At 46.9% G+C, this 24,249-nt stretch overlaps 1 protein-coding gene across 1 annotated transcript in view; it reads left to right on the top strand.

Annotated features, from left to right (window-relative positions):
• The first annotated feature begins 279 nt into the window (after positions 1 to 279).
• The window catches only part of C8H3orf52 (chromosome 8 C3orf52 homolog), a 29,845-nt gene continuing 5,875 nt past the window's right edge, over positions 280 to 24,249 (top strand). The window contains exons 1-6 of the mRNA XM_066347670.1: positions 280 to 383; positions 874 to 1,142; positions 6,940 to 7,069; positions 13,878 to 14,005; positions 20,636 to 20,706; positions 23,183 to 23,364. Coding sequence (XP_066203767.1) covers positions 1,005 to 1,142; positions 6,940 to 7,069; positions 13,878 to 14,005; positions 20,636 to 20,706; positions 23,183 to 23,364 — 649 coding nt within the window. The 5' untranslated portion in view covers positions 280 to 383; positions 874 to 1,004. The remainder of the gene's footprint in view (positions 384 to 873; positions 1,143 to 6,939; positions 7,070 to 13,877; positions 14,006 to 20,635; positions 20,707 to 23,182; positions 23,365 to 24,249) is intronic.

Consider the following 24,249-nt stretch of genomic DNA (forward strand, 5'->3'; position numbering starts at 1 on the left):
TCCAGCACTGATACTGTCTCTTTGCCTGCCCCTGGCTTGTAGAAGGAAGGAGTGTGTTCGTGGGTATTACTGTTCATCTTCATGCGATCAGACCCTCGCCCGGTGCTGGCACGCCGGAAGCGCGGCTCACAGTTACCTGCGGATTGAGTGACGGAACTTCTGCTAGGCACTGAAAGCCGGGCCAGGTCCCAGAGTCAGACGGCTCCGGGTGAGGGGGTGGGGTGCCAGCTTTCCTCCGCGGCGCCGCGCTGCCAGGCCCTGCGCTCAGCTTTTGCTTCATGTCTGCGAGAACAGGGAAAGGCCGTGCAGGAGGCGCCCTGAGCAAACCTGAAAAACAGCCCTCCGCCGTCTGCTCGCAGCCCACGGCCCGCCCGCCGCCAGAGGTCTCCCGCCCCGGCCCTGCCCGCAGCCCGCCCGCCGCCAGAGGTCTCCCCGCCCCGCCCGCAGCCCGCCCGCCGCCAGAGGTCTCCCCGCCCCGCCCCGCCCCGCCCCGCCCGCAGCCCGCCCGCCGCCAGAGGTCTCCCCGCCCCGCCCCGCCCCGCCCGCAGCCCGCCCGCCGCCAGAGGTCTCCCCGCCCCGCCCGCAGCCCGCCCGCCGCCAGAGGTCTCCCCGCCCCACCCCGCCCCGCCCCGCCCGCAGCCCGCCCGCCGCCAGAGGTCTCCCCGCCCCGCCCCGCCCGCAGCCCGCCCGCCGCCAGAGGTCTCCCCGCCACGCCCCGCCCAGGGTCCGCCCGCCGCCAGAGTTCTCCCCGCCCCGGCCCTGCCCGCAGCCCGCCCGCCGCCAGAGGTCTCCCCGCCCCGGCCCTGCCCGCAGCCCGCCCGCCGCCAGAGGTCTCCCCGCCCCGCCCCGCCCGCAGCCCGCCCGCCGCCAGAGGTCTCCCCGCCCCGCCCGCAGCCCGTAGCCCGCAGCCCGCGGGTGGAGACTGAGCCACCGAGGCGGCTTTGGACTCTGCACCCCCGGCTGTGCCGCCTGCTCCCGCGGCTGTGGAGCCTCCTCTGCCGCCCATGGAGGGAGCCAGGCCCCCATCGCCCGGACACGAGCTGGAGCTCTTGGCGCTCGAGGGGCAGCTGGACGAGCGGGCGCCCCTCCGTGGAGCCGCCCGGGGCGCCCCTTTGCGGCCCGAGGCGCCCTGCCCAGCCCAGGTGAGGTCTCGCTGGCGCGGGCGGCGGCGTCCGAGCGCTCCGGGCTCCGGGATCCCCGCCAGGACCCGAGCCCGGCACCGCAGCGTCGGGCGTCCAGGTCGCCGGCCGGCCGGGCTGGCGCGCCGCCGAGTGCTCCGGGGAGCCGACCCCGGGCGCCCTCCAGCTTCCAGCCCGGCCCCTCCCAGCTGCGGCCCGTGGGACTTGGGGGAGTCCCGCCTGGGAAGTGTGTGGCTCCTCTCTTCTGAGAGAGAAGCTCCGGAGAAGGGTGTCTAAAATATATATCCTGTAACATTTAACTTAGTTTTTCTGTCTCAGATAGAACAAGAGGGATAGAACGTGGCTTCTCCTCTCCAGAAGCTCTCGGCTTCCCTCTTTACTACCTTTGCTACTTCCTCCACCGACCTCCCAGCTCGCACCCACCGCCCACCGTCACCCAGCCTGGCGCGCTCCGCTGGACAGCCCCGTGCCACCTTTTCCCAAAGTAGCCGCTTGAGTTCACAGCAATAGGGATTGGGAGAGAGGAAGGAGCAGCAAGAACAAGAACGGCTGGGGTGGAGGGTGTGAACTTGCCCTACTCAGCTGAAGGGAAATAATTTCAAAGTTTTTGCCCTGAAGAACTAGACTACGCCTCATTTGCTTCATCTCAATCTCTAAGAAAGTCCTCGTAATGTTTCGGCTGACCTCTTTTATGATTGAGTCCTAGCAGTGACAGCAGCATTATTCATTCTCATCAAATGCTTATAAAACAGTGAGAGACTGAATTCTCAGCCCCGTGCCTTGCGGTTAACCTCTGAGACCGGCTTGAGTTTTACTGGGTACATGGAACTCCCCATGTATACGGTTCCATTCTGATCTTTACACTCCACTCCTTCACTCCCACCCTTTGGCCGCTCAGCTGTGGATTTCAGGGATAAGGAGGAAATTCAATCGGTGAAAGCATTGCCTTTGCTTCCACATTTATTCCTGGAAATATGGTAAAGTCTACTTCTACAGTTACCTATAGGTACCCTGGACAGTACTTTGATATTTTATATTTGAATAAAAGTTAAACACGCAGAAGAATGAAAGTTGGAGGAACATGGTCTAATCCTTGAGCAAGTGGCCACAACTATGGGTTTGCTGTGTCAATCCTCCAAGGAAGTGTCCAGGAATGGGAGTTGGGAATACTTTCCTCCTGTTAGGTAGACCAGGCCACCTCAAAGTTTTCATGGTTTGCATTGAATTCGGAGATCCCAGTTTGGGTGACGGCTTCACCACTAAAAGATGTGTCCTGGGGCAAGGCTCTAGGTCTGTATTTTCCCAGCTCTCTAAAGGTGGTAATGTAATGTGGCTAACCCTGCTTTCCCTGAGGCCTGGCAATGCCTTGTTGAAAACAGTGGAATAGAAGAAAAAGCCAAACACGTATATAGGGTATTAGTATTATAGAGTTGTTTACTCTGCCTAGTACCGATTGTGTCTCCACACTCTAATTACTTCCTCCTGAGTCAGCTGTATACAGCTATCCTAGACTTCCTTGTGAACTCGCTTGTAGATCACTGAATAGGAAACCTGTAGTGAGTGACAGAATGTCATGAGGGTGAAGGGTTACATGGGCACTTGGAGGGCATTCTAGAAATGCGTGAATGGGGAAAACTTTTTAAAAAGGGAAAAAGAGAAAAAAAATACTCTTCTCTAATTTGTTAACATTTCTCTTTGGCTCTATAGAATAAGATGAAGTGTATTTGAAATCGAAAAGTCAATGTAGAGTGCTTAAAGGTATTGGGTAGCACAGCCACAAGATTCAGACTCTTAAGAATTTTGTGTAGAGTTTTCCTTAGACTCTCTAAGATTTCCAATTTTTAAATGCAAACTGAAGTCCATGTATTTTTATTAACCATATGTTTTGTACCTATCATATGCCAAATGCTTGTCACACATACATATGTTTAATTATCACAACAAACTTAAAAGGCAAGTGTTAGCAGGTGTTTTGATTTGCCAGGTGAAAGAACAGAGCGAGGACCCTGAGGCTCGGAGGAGTTACCAAATACTCACGTTCACTCAGTGGTGGCTCTGAGATTTGAGCTCAGGTTTCTTAGTCTTAAACCTGTGCTGTTTCTGTTGATTTAGTTTACACAGCGAGATATACATCAACATATAATTTATATATTAATATATAATTTGTACTCACTTATGTGTAATCACTTAAATAACATATTACTAATTTCTGTCAGTTCATAAACGTACAGCAGTTTATTGAGGAACTGGGTAGCATATCTGGAAGATGGAGTTGCAGGCAGATGAGCAGATGGGTGAGGAGTAGGGAACAACAGTTTTGGATCATTGGAAAGAAGACACCCTATCTCATGGATATCTTTCCAGGCCAGTCTGGGAGAGTACACAGAGGCAGTGGAAAGAACGTATTTCCCTTTCTTGATCTGGGTTTGGGGCTAGAGGGAAAGGAATACGTCATTGAACCTGACTTTGCCTCCTGGCACTGTACACACGGCAATGTGATTGGGTCAAAAATGAAAAGAATTATGAGTAATAGAGTGAGACTGGTTTTCTTTTATGGCTTATTACATGAGCTCTGACCTCGGTTTTCAGTAGAAATCCTAGATACATTTTAAGGAATGGAACATCATTATGATAATAATAATCAGTACATTGATGCTTTTGAGGAAGGTAAGACATTATAGAAATAGGCTAGATATGAATTAGCCCCATTGCAATGAGTTGTTCAGAATTTAGGGCAAGAATCAACTGGCTGTTTGTGCCTGGATTAAGAAGTGGATTAAATCCCACAATGAAGGTTCTAAAGTACAGATTTTCCTAGGTGCTAAGAAAATATCTCCCGGTCTATGTAATACCTGCCTGTGATTCAGCCAAAGAGAAGAAAAGCTTTTTATATGCAGTGAATAGGTAGTCCTGCCATTGTGGAAGGACGTGCGTCGTGCATTTGTCTTCTTACCCGAAGAACTGGGAGTGATATGAATATTTGGGGAATGTTCAGAGGAAAGCCACACAAATTCTTGAGGCATTTAGTGCAATCATAGAATGTAAGATGCAGTTTGCAGGAGAACCTTTCTTTAACCTCTCCTCATGACCTAGAATTTGGGCAAGCAGATGCAGAAGCCAGTCAAGGAGAGGCAGTGTGCCTTCGTGATCCACTTTTGAGGGGAGACTCAGTACGGGCAGTGCACACCTACTACATAGAGACTCTCTACCTTCAGAGCACCGTGGGCTCTCTGGGCAACACTTCTGACAAACACGAGTTCCTGGGGTGATTCTAACGTGCAGGCAGCTGAGAAGCGCTGTACTCTATCTAGTGTCAGGTTAAAAGAGGGGGTTGAGAGAGGCTGACAGACCGTTTTATACTCATACAGAGATAGTGGTCTCTGCCTTAGGGCTGCTGATAGACAGGGGAGGGGCCAGACTGTGAGAAGGCAGCTTTGGGCTGGGCAGGAAGAGGCCTGTCCTACAGATGAGCGCTGTGTAATTCTGAGCTGACTTCCCTGGGGAAGTCACGGAGCAGTGGTCTCAAACCACCGGGTCTTAAGGGACAGCGTAAGTGAAGGCGCAAGAAACAAAAGAGTGCATTGATGCTCATTTTGTGATTCATAAGACTCAGGACCATTTCTTACTAATCTTTATGGTCCCGGCTGCTTCTGGTATCAGAACTAAAGTGTCACGTGTCCCGGAGCTCTGTAAATAGGAAGATATGTTTCTGTGCCCTGAGAATTAAAGGTTCCTTGTACTGGGACTACTTTCCCCACGTGCCTTATTGAGCCCTTGTCTTTGGTAACTTTGGAGCAGGTCTCCATCTTCCTGTGGAGATGAGATGTGGATCTGTCCCTGGACTCCAGAAACACCGCGAGAGGGTTTTCCTCTGTCCAGATAGTCCCAGGGCCTCTGTTACGCCCTCACCCTGAATCCGAAGAGCCAGCGTAGAGGGCACTGGGCGCTTCCAAAGTGTGACCTCTACTCTAGAATTTCTCAAGGTACAGTCTTAAGATTTGTGGAGTCCTCTGTAACTCAGAAACACGTTGATAAGTGCCTGTCCCTGTAGGAGGCACAAGAGTGGGATATAAGAATGGAGACATTTAAGAACCATTCCTCCCTCCATGTGGTTTCCCTTTACCGAGGAGGTTAAGGCCAGTGTCTCTTTCTATTTGCACCTGAACCAGACAAGGCAGTAGCATGTGAGCCGTGTGGACAGCTCATGTACTGAGTAGGACATCTCCCCATGGGTGGGGTGGTGGGGAGGCCTCCACCAAAGGAGAGATTTGACCTGGCCCCTGAAGAGTGGGGAGACTTCAGGCCAGAAGTCTCAGCCCTGGTAAAGCAACTGATTCATTTGGGGAGGTTTAAAATTATAAGCTGCAGCCTGTCCCCACTTCACTATAATCTGGTCCCCTAGGTTCAAGGAGAGCCTAGACCTGTGTAGTTTAACTTCCTCCTCAGGTGATTCTGAGCCAGGTGAGATAAGCAGCCAGGCTTGGGAACCTCTCATTGAACTATAGTCCTACGTTGGACAAACAGTTTTGTTTGCTGATGGCCACCACCCAAATCATGACAGGAGAGAAAGTGAACAAGGTGTCAGTTTGAGAGCGAACCTCTGGAAGTGCTTGCTTGTTTTGTGGACAGCTGAGCACTCAGTAATGGTTGCATGCAGTTGTCAAGATCCTAGTATTTGTATAGCAAGTGCTTCATGTATATGAGTCTGGTTTTTACAACATTTCTGTGAGTTGCTGTTGAGAACATTGAGGCTGGGAGTTTTAGTGGCTAGCCGGTGGTCACCTGACTTTAAGTGGTATAAGTGGGGTTGGAATTCTGACACAGAAACACATTTTTTGCATCATATCCCACTGTTTCCCGTGGTGTCCATGTGGAGATTAGCTGATGGCCCAATGGAAAGTAGAAGACTCTTGGAACTTTTAGGGGCAGGGGGCAGTGCCGGGAGAGGAGGCAGCCCCGTGGCAGCCAGGCTCGCTCGTAGCCCGTGGCTCTGCACAGTGACTCAGGGAGGGTGTGGAGGGGAGGGAGAGCAGGCCAGCTTCGCAGGCACACACAGCAGCGATGAGCCCTGGCCAGTCTCTCTGAACTGCGTCTCTGAAATGGGATAATGCCTCCCTTGCAGCCACGTTGGGATGAAGTGAAATGGTGTTGGCTGTAATTATTATATTTGACCCCACACCGCACCTCGCTGATCCCATTTGGCTTGTTTCTCTCCTGTTCTTCCCTCATTTCCCTTCCCAGGCCCTTGTTACATAGACTCTGGGTCACCGCAGTGGCCTCTCAGCTTTTTCTTGGCGTGTCCACTCTAAGCTACACATCACCTGTCTCTGGATCTTTAATTCAGCTTCTGTGTTCCAGGACCTTTAACATGTCCTCATATACACCAATTAAGTCCAGACTCTGGCAGAATTCAAAACCCTCTCAAATATGTCCCAACCTTTCACTCTTTCTAATCGTAACTCTCATTACTTGCCCCTGAAACCAGAAAATCAGTCAGATGTGGCTCTTGGCGCCCTTCATCATGACAACATGAAGAATGCTCTTTGCTGGGTTTGGAGTACTTTTCTCTGCCCATCATTATTTGAAATCTAGCTGTTTCCCCCACCTCAGGCTCCTCGGGGCATGTTCTTGCTGCCTTCCTGTGAAGTTTCATTCTACCCGTTTGTAAACCTGACGCAGTAGAACGGCCCCTGGAGGTCAGGACCTGCTGCCTTCACTGCTGTGTCCCTGGCCCACACTCAGTAGTCAGACGTGCTTGCTGAGAGCACACGCCTGTCTCACAGCCCCCTCTGCTCTCCAGGCCGACCGGAAAAGCCCTTGGCGCTCCTGTAACAGGAATGTGTTCGGAAGATGTAAACTGTGGATGCTCGTCGCCTCCATTTTCCTAGTCCTCATCGTAATGATCATCGTCAGCTTATGTCTCATTAGAGGTAAGAGGACTTACACATGACTAAATTCATGCATTTTAAGGAAACTTGTTTAATGCTTATCACTTACACTGAAATGGTATATGTACTCATTGCTATTTCATTATTTATACTTTGAATTTAAAACTGGTTTGGAATATGTTCTATGGGTGGGATAAATCCACGATTCTTGTTTGTTGTTGGTTTGATAGGCTCTGGAGGTAGAATGGACACCACTCTTTACTTAAAACTCTGCCATTGGATCTTGAAGTTTTTAAAAAAATTTAATGTATTTAACCACCAATTTATATTTTTCTGTCTCTAAACCTGCTTATTTGACTTCTTTTTTTATAACTTGTTTAGTAAAAATTATTATACTTCATTTTATATACCTGGTATATGATTATCGTGATAAAATAATGAAAAATATATTTGAAAGTTTTCAAAACTTTATAGAACTGTATACCTGTAAGCTGTCATTATTTGAACTTATTTTGGAAATAACTTTTTATTGTATTTATGTCTTATGTATTTACAAAACAAAAATTTATATGATGCTAACTATATATTTTACATACATTATCTCATTTTAAGATTATTTATTATGAATATAAAAATACATGTTAAGTTACTCATAAAACTAATCCATATTGTAAGGCCAGTAGCCATGGCCATCATCACAGCCGCCTGGCCTGTGCAGGTTCGCATTTGATTCGGAGGGATGGTAATGAAACAACAGAGCCCTGAGCTGGTGGGCCATTAGCTTTAATCCTAGCTTGTACCCAGCAGGCAAGAAATACACACAGTGGGAAAACACTTCCCTTTCCATTCAGGGCTCCCAAAGCCACTGACTTATCCGAGTTTCCTAGAATCAAAGGTTTCTACCTCACCAGCCTTATTCACCTCTGTTCCCCATCTCCTTCTCTCTGCACAAACTCTGCACAAACTGGCTTCTCTTCAGCACTCTGCCATCCTGGCTGCCTCTCCTCTGCAATGCTAATTTCAGAAACTGAGAGAGAAAGCCCCTGTTTGCCCCATTTTATAGTGTAGAAATCAAAACCTTTAAGCCAATATACAAATAAGGAAGTCTCTGATACAAAGTCACTTATCTGAGGCATAATGGGATTCCTCATGAGAGCGCACCACCCCACATCATGCAACAGTCACGGGTGTGGGGTAAAGCTTAGTTTTGAAAAGATCTTAGTATTAAAAGGATGGGAAAGGCTTAGTCTTAAAACTAAGCCTTATGCTATAATGATTTTGCAGGCGTACAGCCTGTCTCCCACACCCAATGCAAACTATAAGCGAGCAAACATATATATTATATTTACAAACTTATTTGACCAACACATATTATTACTATTTTGATGTTATATTTCTTATTTTTGTCACTTGCATTTTAAAAACAATTTGAGATAAGTTTTTTTTTTGTTTTTTTGTTTGTTTGTTTTTGTAGTCTTATGGCCTACCCTTTAGGATTTTAATGTATTTTGAGGTTGTTTTTCCAACATATTAAAAATTATTTGTGAACATCTTTAAAATTTTTTTAATATAGGCATACTTGACATATAACATTCTATAAGTTTCAGATGTACAACACGATTCGTTATTTGTATACACACTGAAATGATCGCCACAGTAAGTCTAAAGCTTCTTTTTTTAATGACTGCATACGGTAGTCTTCCCCACCATTTTAAAGCCTTTTATGTAGTTACCAACTTTTAATGATATCAGTATGAAGGTTTTTATGATGTATCAAAATAGTACCCTCTTGTGGACAATCATTTCAGTTTCAAAACAGGAAAGAAGAAAACTGTGGTTTTATATGTGAGAGTGATTGATTGTAGGGGAAGGGGTCTCTTCTGGAGCCAGATGCTGTTGAGAGTGATTCAGTCCCTCGAGGATTTGGGGGGAGTCAGGCTCCCCCCAGTAAACCCAGTCATAGGGTGAGAGCGGGGAGCCCCTGAGTCTCTCTAGAGCAGTGGTTCTCAACCTGTGGGTCGCGACCCCGGCGGGGTTGCCTAAAGCCATTGGAAAATACATAGTGCATATCAGATATTTACATTCCGAATCATAACTGTAGCAAAATTACAGTTATGAAGTAGCCACCAAAATTATATTTTGGTTTGGGGTCACCGCAACATGAGGAACTGTATTGCGGGGTCACGGCATTAGAAAGGTTGAGAACCGCTGTTCTAGAGACTGGGAATTTTCCTCAGGAACTGCATTTGCCATTCATCTCCTGTTCCTCCTCCTCCCAACCCCTTCAGCTCCTTTCTCAAAGTTCTGTGTCCCGGAAGGCATAGGAAAGCGTTGTTCACATGCCAGTCTCTTATTGCTAGCGTGTGAGTTTCTCTGGCAGGCACTGTGTTTACTTAATTAGGGCATTGCTGAGGCGGAATGGATACTCTTTGAGGCATAGGCTGGTTTGGAGGCGGGGAGAAGTTAGTAAGAGGTGCTGCACCTCCTCCGTCATGCTGAGGACAGCAGTATTTGTGTGAGTATTGATGTTCCCTCTTCCCATCAACTCCCACACGTGGATGTGGAAACTGTGGTTGAGTTGCACAGTCTTGTCCTGTCACAACTAGGTGGTGCCATCCTCAAAGTTGACGGATTTGTCTGTTGGCATCTCAGGCCTATAACAAAAGGTGATGCAACAGATCTAGGTGGTTGAATATCCAGGATTCTAAAGCATAAGACTCAAGAGCTGTCCTCTGTTCTCTAAAAATTATCTGGCCCCTTCAAGTCAGAAAGAGCAGCTGCAGAGGAAGGGATTCCATTTCCCTCAACAGTTTCTGGGGACATCCAAGTGCATAGGATGGTATTCAGGGAAGAACTTTTCAACACTTGTAGTACAAACTTTATTTTCTCTTTGGTTAGAAAATTCTATTCTTTAAAAAAAATTTTCTTAATTTATTGATTTGAGAGAGAGAGAGAGAGAGAGAGAGAGACATCGATTTGTTGTTCCAATTATTTACGCATTCATTGGTTGATTCTTGTATGTGCCCTGGCCAGGGATTGAACCTGCAACCTTAGTGTTTTGGGACAATGCTCTAACCAACTGAGCTACCTGGCTAGGGCAAAAATTGTATTCTTAAAATGTTAATGCTGTAAGAGATATTTTCAAACTTTTCCTTTTTTAAATCAGGGAAATATTTTTATTTTACTTGACACCTCATCTCTCAGAGGTTTGGGCCGATGAGAGAGTCATGATAGGCAGTGGGGGGCACAATAGGTACAAAGGGGACAGGGACAGGGCTCCCCTCTGTGACGGTCTCAGCCTCACCCACAGAAGCTCTGTAGCACTTCCGGGATGAAAACCTGCAGTAGTCAGCCATTGCCTAGTTACCAAGCCCATTGATAGGAATGAAATGTTTGTAGAACTTATGGGCACTGCGTGGCAAATGCTGCTGTCTTGGAAAAGGGCATTGTCGAGAGAGTCAGGGGCTGTAACTACGGCTGTCCAGGTTCAGTAAGAAGCGAAGTTCCTGCCTGATCAGGTGGTGGCGCAGTGGATAGAGCGTTGGACTGGGATACCGAGGACCCAGTTTCAAGACCCCAAGGTCTCCAGCTTGAGCGCGGGCTCATCTGGTTTGAGCAAGGCTCACCAGCTGGAGCCCAAGGTCGCTGGCTCGATCAAGGGTCACTCAGTCTGCTGTAGTCTCCGGTCAAGGCACTTATGAGAAATCAATCAATGAACAGCTAAGGTGCTGCAACGAAGAATTGATGTTTCTCGTCCCTCTCCCTCCCTGTCTATCTGTCCCTATCTGTCCCTCTCTCTGACTCTCAGTCACAAAAAATAAAAATGAAAATAAATAAAAAAAGAAGTTCCTCAGGAACTACATTTGTCATTCGCCTCTCCTTTCCCTTCCTCCAGCTCCTCAACCCCACGTCTCAGGGCTCTGTAGCTCTCAGGCTGAGGCGCGGTGGCAGAGGTGTTCGTAACCGGTTGGAGTGGACACAGAACCCGCATCCCAGAATGCAAAGCATAACCGGTTGGGGAGGAGATGATGCATTTCCACTGCTGTCAATCAAAATCTCTCTCTCCCTATCTTGCACCTACTGACCTCTCTGCCTCCACTCTCTCCTGGTTCCCCGTCATCCCTGCCGTCACCCCAGATTTACCTCCACCTCCTTCCTGGGAGACATTTAACAACCTCCTGACCTCCTGCTGACATCTGGCATTGAAGGCCTCCCTCTGCCACCTCATTTCTTGTGTTCCAGCCAAAGAGCTGACTTTGTGTACCCGCAATATGCTTTTCATGTTTTAAGCTTTTTTTAATTTAAATATTTTCTCTGTACGGAGAGTGCTGCTGCCCAGATGAAGTCTCATGAGCGACATAAAACCTTTGCTGACTAGGTAAACCCATTGCTATTGTCATTATTTTAACAAACACTGTGTAGCCAGGGACAGAGGCATTATTCAGTGATACTGCTAAGTTTAGGTCAGGGCCCGTGAGTTCAGCAGTTACGAGGATCCTGTATCCACCCTCCGGCTTCCCCTCTCCTTTCCCCGGTGGGGATGTCCACCTTGGAAATGCACGCAGTGGGTGCAGGGCTCCAGGCTGTCCACTGCAGCACTACTCATGGCAATGAAAGTCCAAAAACGCTAAAAGATTCAAGAAAATGAGCAAGCCGGTTATAAACATTATGCGGCCATTAAAATAATCTTTGGGCCCTGGCTGGTTGGCTCAGTGGTAGAGCGTCGGCCTGGCGTGCAGAAGTCCTGGGTTCGATTCCCGGCCAGGGCACACAGGAGAAGCGCCCATCTGCTTCTCCACCCCTCCCCCTCTCCTTCCTCTCTGTCTCTCTCTTCCCCTCCCACAGCCGAGGCTCCATTGGAGCAAAGATGGCCCAGGCGCTGGGGATGGCTCCTTGACCTCTGCCCCAGGCGCTAGAGTGGCTCTGGTCGCAACAGAGCGATGCCCCGGAGGGGCAGAGCATCGTCCCCTGGTGGGCAGAGCGTCGCCCCTGGTGGGTGTGCTGGGTGGATCCTGGTCGGGCGCATGCGGGAGTCTGTCTGACTGTCTCTCCCCATTTCCAGCTTCAGAAAAATACAAAAAAAGAAAAAAAAATAATAATCTTTGGAAGGCATTTCAAATGCATGGGGAATGGCTTTTGATATGTTACAACAACAACAATGAAAGAATGATGACAAGTAAGCAGTGAGAGCAACAGACAACAAGGGCAGGATACAGACGGCCTTTCATTAAGACTTCAACTTTATAATATAAAATACGGCGGGAAGTCGCTTGATTAAAGAATTATTAGCATCTTGCTTTGGTGCAGTGTCCTCTACTTTGCGAGTTTTCTACTACTGTCAGACAAAATAATGTAATAACTTACAACGAATAAAGATGCAGGGAGAATCCCCTGTGTTTGGGGTCCCCGTGATCACCACTAGTGCAATGATTGCTGGGAGGGCTCACAGGACTCAGCACGTAGTCGTAGAGATGCGTATGATTTATTACAGCAAAGGATATAAAGGGAAATCCAGAAGAAACCAGGCACAAGCTTCCAAGAGTCGTCACCTGGAGCAGACCCATAAAACACACTCACTTCCTCTAGCAGTGAGTTGAGTCACCTTTGAAGACTTTCCACAAGAGAAGCTCATTAGAAACTCAGTGCCCAGTGTTTAATTGGGGTTGGTTTATAGGCAGCCTCTGGCTGGCACATAATAAAATTCCAGACGCCCAAAGGAAAGTGATGCTCAGCATAAGCCGCGTTGTTTGCACAGAGCCGAGGCACCGTGAGCCGCTTTCACCAGGGAACGGTGGGAACCTTTCCGAAACCCTGGCTCCCAGAGGCCCGCCAGGCTGGCCTTGAGCAGCGAGGCCCGTCTAAGCTGCCAGTCTCAGCTTGCTCTGTTGACTCTTCTCTGCCCGTTCCCTTGCTCCTCATGCCTCATGTTTCCAGACTTCTTCTGGGAGTAAGAAGCAGAATTCTTATGTCTTTTCACCTCATCTGCCATCCGAAACACAGAGTTGATTCCACTGTGGTCTTTTCAAAGTCTGGTAAAAAGGCTGATTATGTTAGGTTGGAAGCATGGACTTTGAGAGAATTTTACAGCAACTTGAACACCTGATTCCCACCCACACCTTTCTCAGGGCCAGAGAAGTGGCCTGGGCGTGGGCTCCGATGGAGAGGCCGAGGCAAACCGGGAGCATCATTGGTTCCATGCGTGCCAACTTCTGGCTCCTGGCTCCTGTGTGTTTTTCCTTTAGCTCTAACTGCATAAAAATCAGTGAGCTCAGTCCTTAGAGCCCAAGCATCCAGACAGAACTCATTGTCCCAGGAATGCAGTCTGAGCACAGTTTGGTTTCCCTTCTGCAAACAGAGGGTGTCAACATTCCTCTCCTATGGGACGTATTCTTGAGTGATGACTTCATGCCCATCCTGGGTCTCCCTGGGTGGTTTCAAGACATGAGCTCACACACTCGTATCTGAGTCTCCCTCTGTCTCGTCGATGATGCTTTCTTGCACCCACTCCCTGTCCCCCAGCACCTGCCCTGACACCAGTGCACACAACTGAGCTGCAGGTCAGCGCAACACACTCACGTTCCTCCCGCTCATCCCGCCGGCCCTTCCCCCAGTCTATCGTCAGTGGAATCCGGGAGCCCTTATGGCATGAAATCACCAAATTTTTATCACAATGGGCGCAATACGCTGTCTTCATTCCGTTTTACCAATAAGAGGAGAGAAAGCATTTCTGTTTTTGTTTGCTTTATCCTTGATGATGCTCATTGTTTTGTTTTTAAACTGTAGCAGCCAATGAATAAGTAAGTGCATTACTTTACTTTTACCTTTTCTTTCCATCTTCCACTCTCTTTAGGAACTTATATCGATGAAGATGAAAATGAAATACCTGAGCTCTCATCGAATAAAACATTCTTGGTCATGCTAAAGATTCCAGAAGAGTGTGTTACTGACGAGGAATTGCCTCACCTGCTCTTGGAAAGGGTAATGGCCCTTACACATTGCTAATGAGTTCTTGACGTAAGGATACGAGTTCTGAGTTCTGCTACAAAAGTTGGTGCAGAGCTGCAAAGGAAGTGGCTTCAAGCTTGGAAATTTTTTTGGAGTGAGGTCTGGATTTTGGCAGAAACTGAAAAATGAATTTTCTGTCTCGTAAAACCAGAGGGAAGAGCTCTGTCCCCCAGCTAAATGCATCCTGGAGGCAGGACAGTGTTCTGTTTCCTCAGTGCTCTTAAATTTGATGTAGCTTGTAGTTTCATTGAGGGTCTGTGATGTGCTCGACAACATGCCAAGTGCCAGGGCCACACTGGGTGCTGTTAGTGGGGGCTCACAGCCCAAGTGCAGGAAGCAATTAAGTAGATAGTTAGTATAAAATGCTGCGATGTGTTCTATTGTTGAGCTACGTCCAGTGTGTTCTACAGCCACGAAAGAAGGGCATCCAGATAACCCGAGCTGGGGATGGAGACTCGGAAGGCCTCCTGGAGGAGGTGGTACTCGGGATGGGGGTCTGCACAGCAGTGTACTATGGCCTCCACAGCTATGTGGTGGGGCCTTGCAGAGCTGAGGCCGAACAGGAAGGGAGCGTCAGATCCTGAAGGTTTTGCTACTCTTTGCTAAAGCACTAAAAGATTTTAAGCTGCAGGTTGACATGGTCCACTTTCATATGAACTCTTCTGTATAAGTGAAACAACACTGGAGGTAGAGTTTAGTTAGACGGTATTTTGCAGGAGTCCAGATGAGAAATGTGGGAGCCTTGAACTAGGGCAATGTCGGGGGAAGAGGAAAGATTCAGGTGATATTAAAGAGGACTTCTCACTCAGTAGGACATACGGCTGGTTGGGGGTGGGGGTGAGGCAGGGTGTGTGATCCAGGCTCCTGGGGGGGGGGTGGCCCTGTGGGTGATTGTGGCATGACTTATGGAGTGGGGGATTCAGGAGAGCGAGCCCTCTGTGAAATATGGATGCTTTGCAGCCAGACCATGAGGTTGGCTGGGGGCAGTCCTGGTCATCCTGTCTAAGACAGGGTGGTTCACAGACAGACTCTGAAGTTCTTTTTGTTTGTTTTGTGAGAGAGGCAAGGGGAGAGAGAGACAGGAACATTGAGCTGCTCCTGTGTGTGCCCTGACCTGGGAATTGAACCAGCAACCCACACGCTCTGGGACAACACTCCAGCCAACCAAGCTATCTGACCAGGACAGATTTTCATTGAATTTTAGAGAGACAGAGAGAGGAAGGGAGAGAGAGAGGAGGGAGAAGGAAAGCATTTGTTGTTCTGCTCAATTGTGCATTTTTTGGTTGCTTCCCATGTGTGCCCTGACTGGGGATCGAACTCATAACCTTGTTGTTTTGGGACGATGCTCTTAACCGACTGAGCTAACCGGCCAGGGCCAACAAAAATTTTTGATAAGAAAATCTAAGCAGGGCCCGCCTGCTGTCCATTGTGCTCTTCTTCGCAGTGATAGGTCACATAGGGTGAGTCCTCTTTATGTGGCTTCCATCTGATTCCTACCAAAGTTTCTGGAGGAGGCGACTCCATCTCAGCCCACAGTCAGTCTGATTCCCCAGGTGTGTAACATGGATTGCTCCTTGATCACAGGAGTTTGTACTCTCCGAGGGTTACTCCCAGTTTCTCTTCCTCCTTCTCTTCCTTGTTTCTGTCTTACCTGCAGTTCCCTTTTCCTCCTTCCCTCCCCGCTGTTTCCACATCAAAGTGCAGAGTGCGGAGCCCCGTGCTGCTTTCCTCTTTGCTTTCTTAGCTGAGGGGTTTTGCATTTGCTGAGCAGAAACAAAACGAATCAGCAACCGCACATGTCACCTGTTCCAGACTGGACTTTCTCTGTCAAAAGGAAATAGATTTTATCATTCACCTAAGACCCACATCTCGCCTGACCAGGCGGTGGCGCAGTGAATAGGGTGTTGGACTGGGACGCAGAGAACCCAGGTTCAAAACCCCGAGGTTGCCAGCTTGAGCGCGGGCTGTCCTGGTTTGAGCAAGGCTCACCAGCTTGAGCCCAAGGTCGCTGGCTTGAGCAAGGGGTCACTCGGTCTGCTGTAACCATCCCCCACCCCCAGTCAAGGCACATATGAGAAAGCAATCAATGAACAACTAAGGTGCCGCAACAAAGAACTGATGCTTCTCATCTCCCTTCCTGCCTGTTTGTACCTATCTGTCCCTTTCTCTGTTTCTCTCTGTTTCTGTCACACTCACACAAAAAAAGACCTATATCTCTCGCATAGAGCCAGACATGAGCAGATTCTGTGGTATTTTTGGCTCACCACTGTGTAAAGGCAAAGGACTGGCAATGATTTCTGGGCCAAGTTTATGGGCCTCTGAGCGGGTTACTTCCCTGATTGGACGAGATCGGGCACATTTAGGGTGGTATGGCCGTAGACAGTTACTTCTCTGATAAATGGGAATTGCTGTGCTCTCCCGGTATACCTACCCACAGGTGCGTATGAGATGCATAGAAAGAATCTTGCTGGCCCTGGCTAGTTGGCTCTGTAGTAGAGCATTTGCCCGGCATGTGGAAGTCCCGGGATCGATTCTCGTTCAGGGCACACAGGAGAAGTGACCATCTGCTTCTCCACCCTTCCCCCTTCTCTATGCCTCTCTTCTCCCCTCTCTCTTTCTCTCTTTCTCTTCCGCCAACCATGGCTCAATTGATACAAGCGACTCAGCCAGGCTACTGAGGATAGCTCTGAGGCCTCCACCTCATGTGCTAAAAATAACTCAGTTGCTGAGCAACGGAGTAATGCCGCAGAGGGGGGCTTTATTCTGGCTTCCTGAGCAGTCATCCCAGTGTGAGGTTGCAGAGTCACACCCACCCCATAGGGGGCTTGTGGGGTGGATCCTAGTCAGGGCGCATATGAGAGTCTGTCTCTCTGACTCACCTGCTCTCACTTAAATAAAAAATGAATAAAAAAACAATCTTGTTGGGGGAAAACCCGAAAGTCTAAATTCAGGATCGATTCTGAAGAACTGACACGTAGCCTTATTCAAATTCATAAGAGCTTTGATCAGAGAAATTTACAGACACAGCACAGCAGCTGCTTCTGGAGGTGGCAGGCCGGGCAAAATCCACACCTCTCCCAGAACGGGGTCCCTTTTTATAGGGGGTTAATAGCAAAACCATATGGTGGGTGGTCAGGTAGCCCACCAGAAAGAACAGTGCATTTCTAAGTTAAAAGATACCATCAGGCATTTATTACTCTCTATAAGTTCATTAACCTCCCTCCTGGGACATGCGCTTTGTCTTTGGGTGGCAGTATTCTGGCTTCCTGAGTAGCCATCCCAGTGTGAGGTTGCAGAGTCACGGGGCACAGCACTTCCCAGATGCCTCTGCTGCTGGGGCCATATTGCTTCTCTATAGTTTTTTTTTAATTATCTGACTTACAGATGATAAAATCAGGTGCAGTGAAGTAAAGGGACTCCTCCCCCCTCCCCAGCTTCCCAACCAAATACAGAATGTTCAGGAACCAAAATAAGGAAATATATTGTCAGGTCAAGAACCCCTCTTACTTCCACTTAAGCCAATTTCTAAAAGTTTCTAGATCTGGAAGGTAAATGGGAGTGGATATTGGAACATTCTGTCCTCTCTTTTGTCTTGCTTTTGTGAAGACAGTTTTCCTAGGTCCTATCATTGCCAGAGGGTTCTCTTAGGGACGGGGCCGTTACTCTGCTAAAGCCAACCGTGAGCTATGAGCATGTGCTTGGTGCTGGAGTGAAGGATGGCTCCTCTGGTAACGGAGGGAAGGGTACTTCTCTTACTCTGGAAGCTGGGCCCCTAGCTCAGTGTGTGCTCAGCCTCATAGGCACAGCATGGCAGACACCAGAGCAAGGGGTGAGGAGCCCTCCTGTTTTGGGGGACTCAAAGTAGGTAATGTGGTTAGCAGCTCCCAAATACATAAATATGTCCTAATTATAGCAGGAGACAGCCACCAAAAAGAACCTTAAAGTGGACACTAAAAGTAGGATCTAGTATACCACTACATCTCTTAATATTTTAATGATTTTTTTTTTCTGAGAGCCTATTATGTGCAAAAACATGGTTCTAGGTCCCAAGGATTAATAAAGGAAGGATGGGAGGGAGGGAAGGGAGAAGGTTGGAAGGAACATGTCTACATAAGAATGTCCAAACCTGTAGAGAATTTTTATGAGTTTATTTGAAGTAAACTGACATCATGCTGGGAAGCAAGATCTCAGATGCTCTTGAAAAGGTTTTGTGGTTTCATATCTTTGGAATTAAGGATGTAACATTAGGAAGATTACATGAAAGTGGGAGAAAGCAAAGCAGGGAAATCTCTGTGATTGGATTACAGAGATAGTTGACAAGATTATATGCTCTGTGTGGATCTGAAAAAGAGGATAATTCAATCCTAGGTAGTACAGACACTATAGCTCCATTATTCACATATTAGTAAAAGGTTTACCTTTCCCCTAAGAGTAACCTTGAACAAGTTTCATAACCTCTTCCAATGCTGTTTTCTTCCTAAAAAGGGTTAAGATAGTAATGCTTTTATGTCAGGTCTCTATAAAGATCACAGCAATAATGACAAGATTTGGGGAGTGCAAACTGTAGGCGCTGTGATCCTCTCTGCTCTGCGCTTGCGAGATTGAATTGGCTCCAACGAATTAGGTTGGACTGAACTGTGGAAACAGCCTCCGGGAGATTCCATTGCGAGCTGGCTGGGAGACCAGACGGGCGGCGCTCCCCTCAGGGCACTGCTTTTGATGTGTTCTGACGCTTGCTGCTGAATGAAGCCACGGGGCTGGAGCGGTGATGGGCGCAGTTGGGCACACCAGTCTCAGCGCCAGGGTGCTGTTGGATGCTAGCGAGATTCCCAGAGCAGTGTCGGGCTGAGGCTTCAGGATAGGCAGGAGAGGGTTTGGCTGGGCTGTCAGACACCTGGCCATGGGCCCACGTCAGCCCTAGAGTATGTCCGTGGTAGAGAGAAGAACCAGATTCCAGAGTAGCTCTTGTGATTTATGCTAAAATCTGTCCAAGAACAAGGCATGTAACTTTACAGTGTGAATTTAAAAGAAAAGCAATATAAATATGTTCAAGCACATGCTCCCTTGAGTACTGCTAGGTTAGGACTCACATATCTGAAACATGATGAAATGACTAATCAAACACTGAGAGAGATATTTGTAACATAAAACATAACAGCTCACATTTGGAATATAACACCAATCATTTCAGATGGATAAGAAAAAGAAAACTCAAGAAAAAGACAGTAAACTAATAGGCAATTCAAAGAGGAGAAATCTCATAGAGTTAATAAACACACAAAAAAGTATTCAGCCTCACTAGTAAGCAAGACAATGCAAATTAAAACAATGTAAAGTTTAATGTTATACCCTCATATTGACAAAAATCTAAAACTCTGCTAACACTAGCGCTGACAAGGTTGTGGGAAACAGACTAGTCTTCTGCTACTGGAAGAAGAGGAAGATGGAGAGCAGTTCCGGCAAGAGTAAGTTCAGTTGGAGCTGTGCCTACTCGTGACCCATCACGTCCATCTCTTGGCATCTGCCCAAGGGAAACTCTTAGGTGTATGTGAAGAGAGGCAGAGATATTCAAGGGTGGTTACTTCAGCATAGTTTGTGGTAGGAGAAAATTGGAAACAATGCACCTGACCATCAGTAGGGAATGGAAAAGTTGGTACAATCATTTAATGGAGTCTATGCAGCAGGAGTTAGAGTGAAAGGCCTCCATCTAGATGTACCATTATGGGTAAATCTCAAACAATTTTGAGTGCAAAAAAAACCCAAGTCATAGAAGATATGTACAATATAGGACCTTTTATTTGAATAAAAACACAAATTAAATTATGTATTGTTATGATTACACCAGGAAGTATTACATTTATAAAACAGGCATGAGGATACATACTCAGGACAATGGCTAGCACTAGGTGAGGGAGAGAGGGGAAATGGAATTGTGTGTAGGAAGAGTAGCTTCGGCTTTGTTTTGTTTCTTGGAGTGAAAGGCTGAACTAAATATGGTAAAATGTGGAGGAAAGAAACCCGGGCAATAAGAACACAGGTATCATTAATTTTTATGATGACAGTATTTCATGCCTGAAATAAGAACTTCATTATCTTCACAATTATACACACTTGGTCTCATTTTCCAGGGAAAGTGCCCTCCCTGTGGCTTAGTATGGCTGATTCTCACAGCGGGGCTCTGGAGAGAGGAGGGAAGAGCCCCTGCCCGTGCTGTGCAGCCCTGAGGGGCCTGTGCTGTAGTCTTCCCAGGGCTGCAGGGTTCTCTCTGTCCCATGTCCCTTCGGGTCTGCGTGGACTCAGGCTGCTGCCCACTCTCATCAGTCAGGCCGCGATGTATCAGTGCAATACATAAGACATGTTGGAAATCCCAATCTGGCCTCTTGATCCTTATAAAATGAAATTCGTTTAAGTGAGTGTGAACTTGACTTTTGGTTGGCGGTAGGTCCACTCCTTTCTGCTTCTTAATCCAGAGCCTCTGGACAAGTTCATTTCTAGCTAACATGGAATCCCCTTCATCTAGGAGTGGTTTTGCTTTGTCAGGTGATAATGCAATAAGACCTAAGTAATGTGTATGATTGTTTTACTTGCTCCTGTTTGTTTCAGCTCACAGATGTGTACAGTTCGTCTCCAGCTCTGAGTCGTTATTTTACGTCAGTGGAGATAGTGGACTTCGGGTAAGAATGTGGAGAACCTGGAAAGCCACACCACCACTTGCCCAGAAGGACTTCCTGAGTCTCAACGCACAAAGGGAACCAAGGAGAACATTGCAGAGTCGGTGCTGGGAGGGAACTAGCTCAACGCCCTCATTTTACACAGAAAATTAAGCTCAAATTAATTATTATAGATGACTCAACAAAGTCACACAAAAGAGAGAAGGCAGTCCCCGACACCCCATTCCTGTATAACTCAGATGCTCAAATGAGCTAAGGGTAGAAACAGTAATAGATCTCAGATAGTGATGTGATGTGAATGATAGAAGCCATGTGAAAGAAGGCTTGTGATTTTATGAACACAAATAATACAGGATTCCATGTTCCTTCTATAATATCAAAAATACAGAGAAAGATACTACAGGGCAAGTCTACCGTCTGTTCTCCACCCCGCCCTCCTATCCCCGGACACTGTTTGCCAATCAGTCCCATATACTGAGTGATTCTTCTCCCTTCTACATAATGTACAACCATCAACAGTTTGGTGTGATTCCTTCTTTACATGTATTTACCATACCTACTTTATATATTATACATGTATAGCATGTACCTACACATATATATGTATTCTTTTAAAATTTCCTCCTAATATTTAATGTTTTTGTCTATGTCAATAGACATTTATACAAAAGGACATATTTGTATAGAGGAGTCATTTGATTATCCTTTTGTATTATTAGAACAAAATCTACATTATCCGCTATTTCTAAGATATCCCTGGAATGTGACCATCAAAGGCAGTGTAACACTGAGGCTCCCCCGCTCTAACCATACATTTCTCAAGCCATAGATGAGTAGTCCTGGGAGGGGGAGCCTGTGAAGCAGGTGGCAGCACAGCGGGGTAGGATTAAAATGGACCTGATGTCTGAAAACGCATGCAGTGGCAGGTTGCCTTGGCAACACTGTTCTCCTTCTTTATGGATTCCCTACATGTATGCTACATTATGGTGACTTATTTTTCTTTTAAACTGTATTTTTCAATTACAGTTTACCTGCAATATTATTTCTTACAGCATAGTAGTTAGCTAATCATATACTTTACAAGGCACTCCCCCAAGTATATCCAGGACCCATCTGACACCATACATGGTTATTACAGTATTATTGACTGTATTCCCTGTGCTGTACTTTATACCCCATGACTATTCTATTACTGCCAGTTTGTCCTTCTTAGTCCCTTCACCTTTGCACCTAGCCCCCGACCCTCCTCCCCTCTGGCAGCCAGCAGTCTGTTCTCTGTATCTGTGGGTCTGTTTACTTTCTTTTTGTTTATTTTGTTCTTCAGATTCCACATATAATTGAAATTATATGGTATTTGTCTTTCTCTGACTGAGTTGTTGAGTAGCATACTATCCTCTAGGTCAGGGGTAGTCAACCTTTTTATACCTACTGCCCACTTTTGTATCTCTGTGAGTAGTAAAATTTCCTAACCGCTCACCGGTTCCACAGTAATGGGGATTTATAAAGTAGGGAAGTAACTTTACTTTATAAAATTTATAAAGTAGAGTTACAGCAAGTTAAAGCATATGATAATAATTACTTACCAAGTACTTTATGTCATATTTTTGCTGTTTGGCAGAATAAATCTTTATAAAACAACTTACTATAGTTAAATCTATCTTTTATTTATCCTTTGGTTACTCTGCTACCATCCACCATGAAAGCTGGAACGCCCAGTAGAGGGCGGTAGGGACCAGGTTGACTACCACTGGTCTAGGTCTTTCCATGTAGTCACAAATGATAAGATTTCATTCTTTTTTATGGCTAAGAGGACTTCCTTGACATTGCTTATTGTAATCATAAACCACTGGTGCTGAAACAGCAACAGAAAAGGAAAAAGTGCGTAATCAGACCCAGCGTGCTTTCCTCCATGCATTGCCCCAACTTGCAACTCAAGGACTGAGACAGGTTGAGGGAAAGATGATGTTCCGAGCCTGAAGCACTTTTCCAAGAATCCAGCCTCCCGTTACGGGCTTGGAGCAGGTGGGATTGCATAATGGGTTGGGACTGACAATAATGCACTAGCTAAAGCCAATAGCTCTGACTAATGCGCACTTGTTGGGGCAGGAAAGGGTGCAATGTGAGCACGCGGAGAAGGGAGTACCGGAGGAGAACAAGGCTTCACTGGCCTGCCTTGGGGGTCAAAAGGCTGGTGTCGGGGCAGACAATGTGCCAGTTCTTGGATCTTCCTTGAAATAGCTCTCTCAATGGACTCCTAGGAGATGTGTACTAGGTAGAAAGAGGAGGTGAGGATTATCTGAATTTTTGTGCTAAACCTATGGAAGAGGACTCTTGTAGGACACCATACCCTTTGCCAATTTGTACTGGGAAGAACATGCAGAAGTTAAAAAAAATGATAATAATAGGAATGCTAAAACCATTTTCTGGAGTTGCAATGTGATTCTGTTCTGTTTGACGATGTGTTTCATTTGCTTTTCAGAGGGGAAAATGCCACAGTAAGCTACCACCTGCAGTTTGGAGTTCCATCGGAGGACGACAGCTTTATGCAGTACATGATGAATGAGGAGTTGGTGCGGGGCATTTTGCTGCAGGATTTCCATGATCAGAACCTGCCTGGTTGTGAGGCTCTGAGGCTTGATCCGAAGTCCCTCTTGCTCAATGGTAAGTCGAGCAAGTTAAGAAGACAGAGTTGTGATAGTAAACAAGTGAGCCAGAGTGGGGACAGATGGTTTGGGTTGATTTCTGTGCAAGTAATATTTCACATTCTGCGGAGCTTACACGGTCCCTGCCCTCCATGATCAGACCGAGTAGCTGGGGAAAATCATGGAAATAATCAGCTGTGAAGATGAGGATTGCTGAATGTTTCCCTGTTGTAGTTCACCCACACGCTGAGCCCCATATTCCACTTCATGTCATCAGTACAGGCCTACCTCACTTGATTCCGCTGTACCTTACTGTGCTTCACGGGTGTTGCATTTGTTACAAATTGAAGGCAGGCCCCTCACGAGCACATAGAGTTCAGCTCACGTTGTTGTGATTCTCTACTGCAGTGATCTGGAACCCAGTGCGCAATAGCTGAGGTGTGACTGTGACCTTCATGGAAACAGCATGGTTTCACAAGAGAAGTGTTCAAAAATTTGAAACAAACAGTATAGCTAAGTCATTGAAAGATTATCTCAGTATGGGAACTAATCTCTTTTTTTATTAAAGACCACTGAGTTTATTAAGAAATTAATAAAGGGGCATAAAAAGGCAAATTAATCTCTTTCCTTAGAAAATTATAATAAGTTTACTCATCTAATTTTAAAACTAAAAACAGAACAAGAAAATTGATATGTTGTTTAATATGCATAGAAGACACTCAGCTTGCCAGGAGAACTTTAACACTTTGCACAAGACCTGGCAGAAAGGAAGGTGGGGGCGGAGCGCCCACAGCTTTGGAATGTCCTCCCGCTGCGTCTGTGCTGAAGCTTTGGCCTTTACTCTCCATCTCTTCTCATTTCCCACTTCCGGTTCCTCTCTTGGGGGTGCACTGGCTCTCGTTAG

The sequence above is a fragment of the Saccopteryx leptura genome, chromosome 8 (assembly GCF_036850995.1).
Source record: "Saccopteryx leptura isolate mSacLep1 chromosome 8, mSacLep1_pri_phased_curated, whole genome shotgun sequence".
Taxonomy (NCBI): Eukaryota; Metazoa; Chordata; class Mammalia; order Chiroptera; family Emballonuridae; genus Saccopteryx; species Saccopteryx leptura.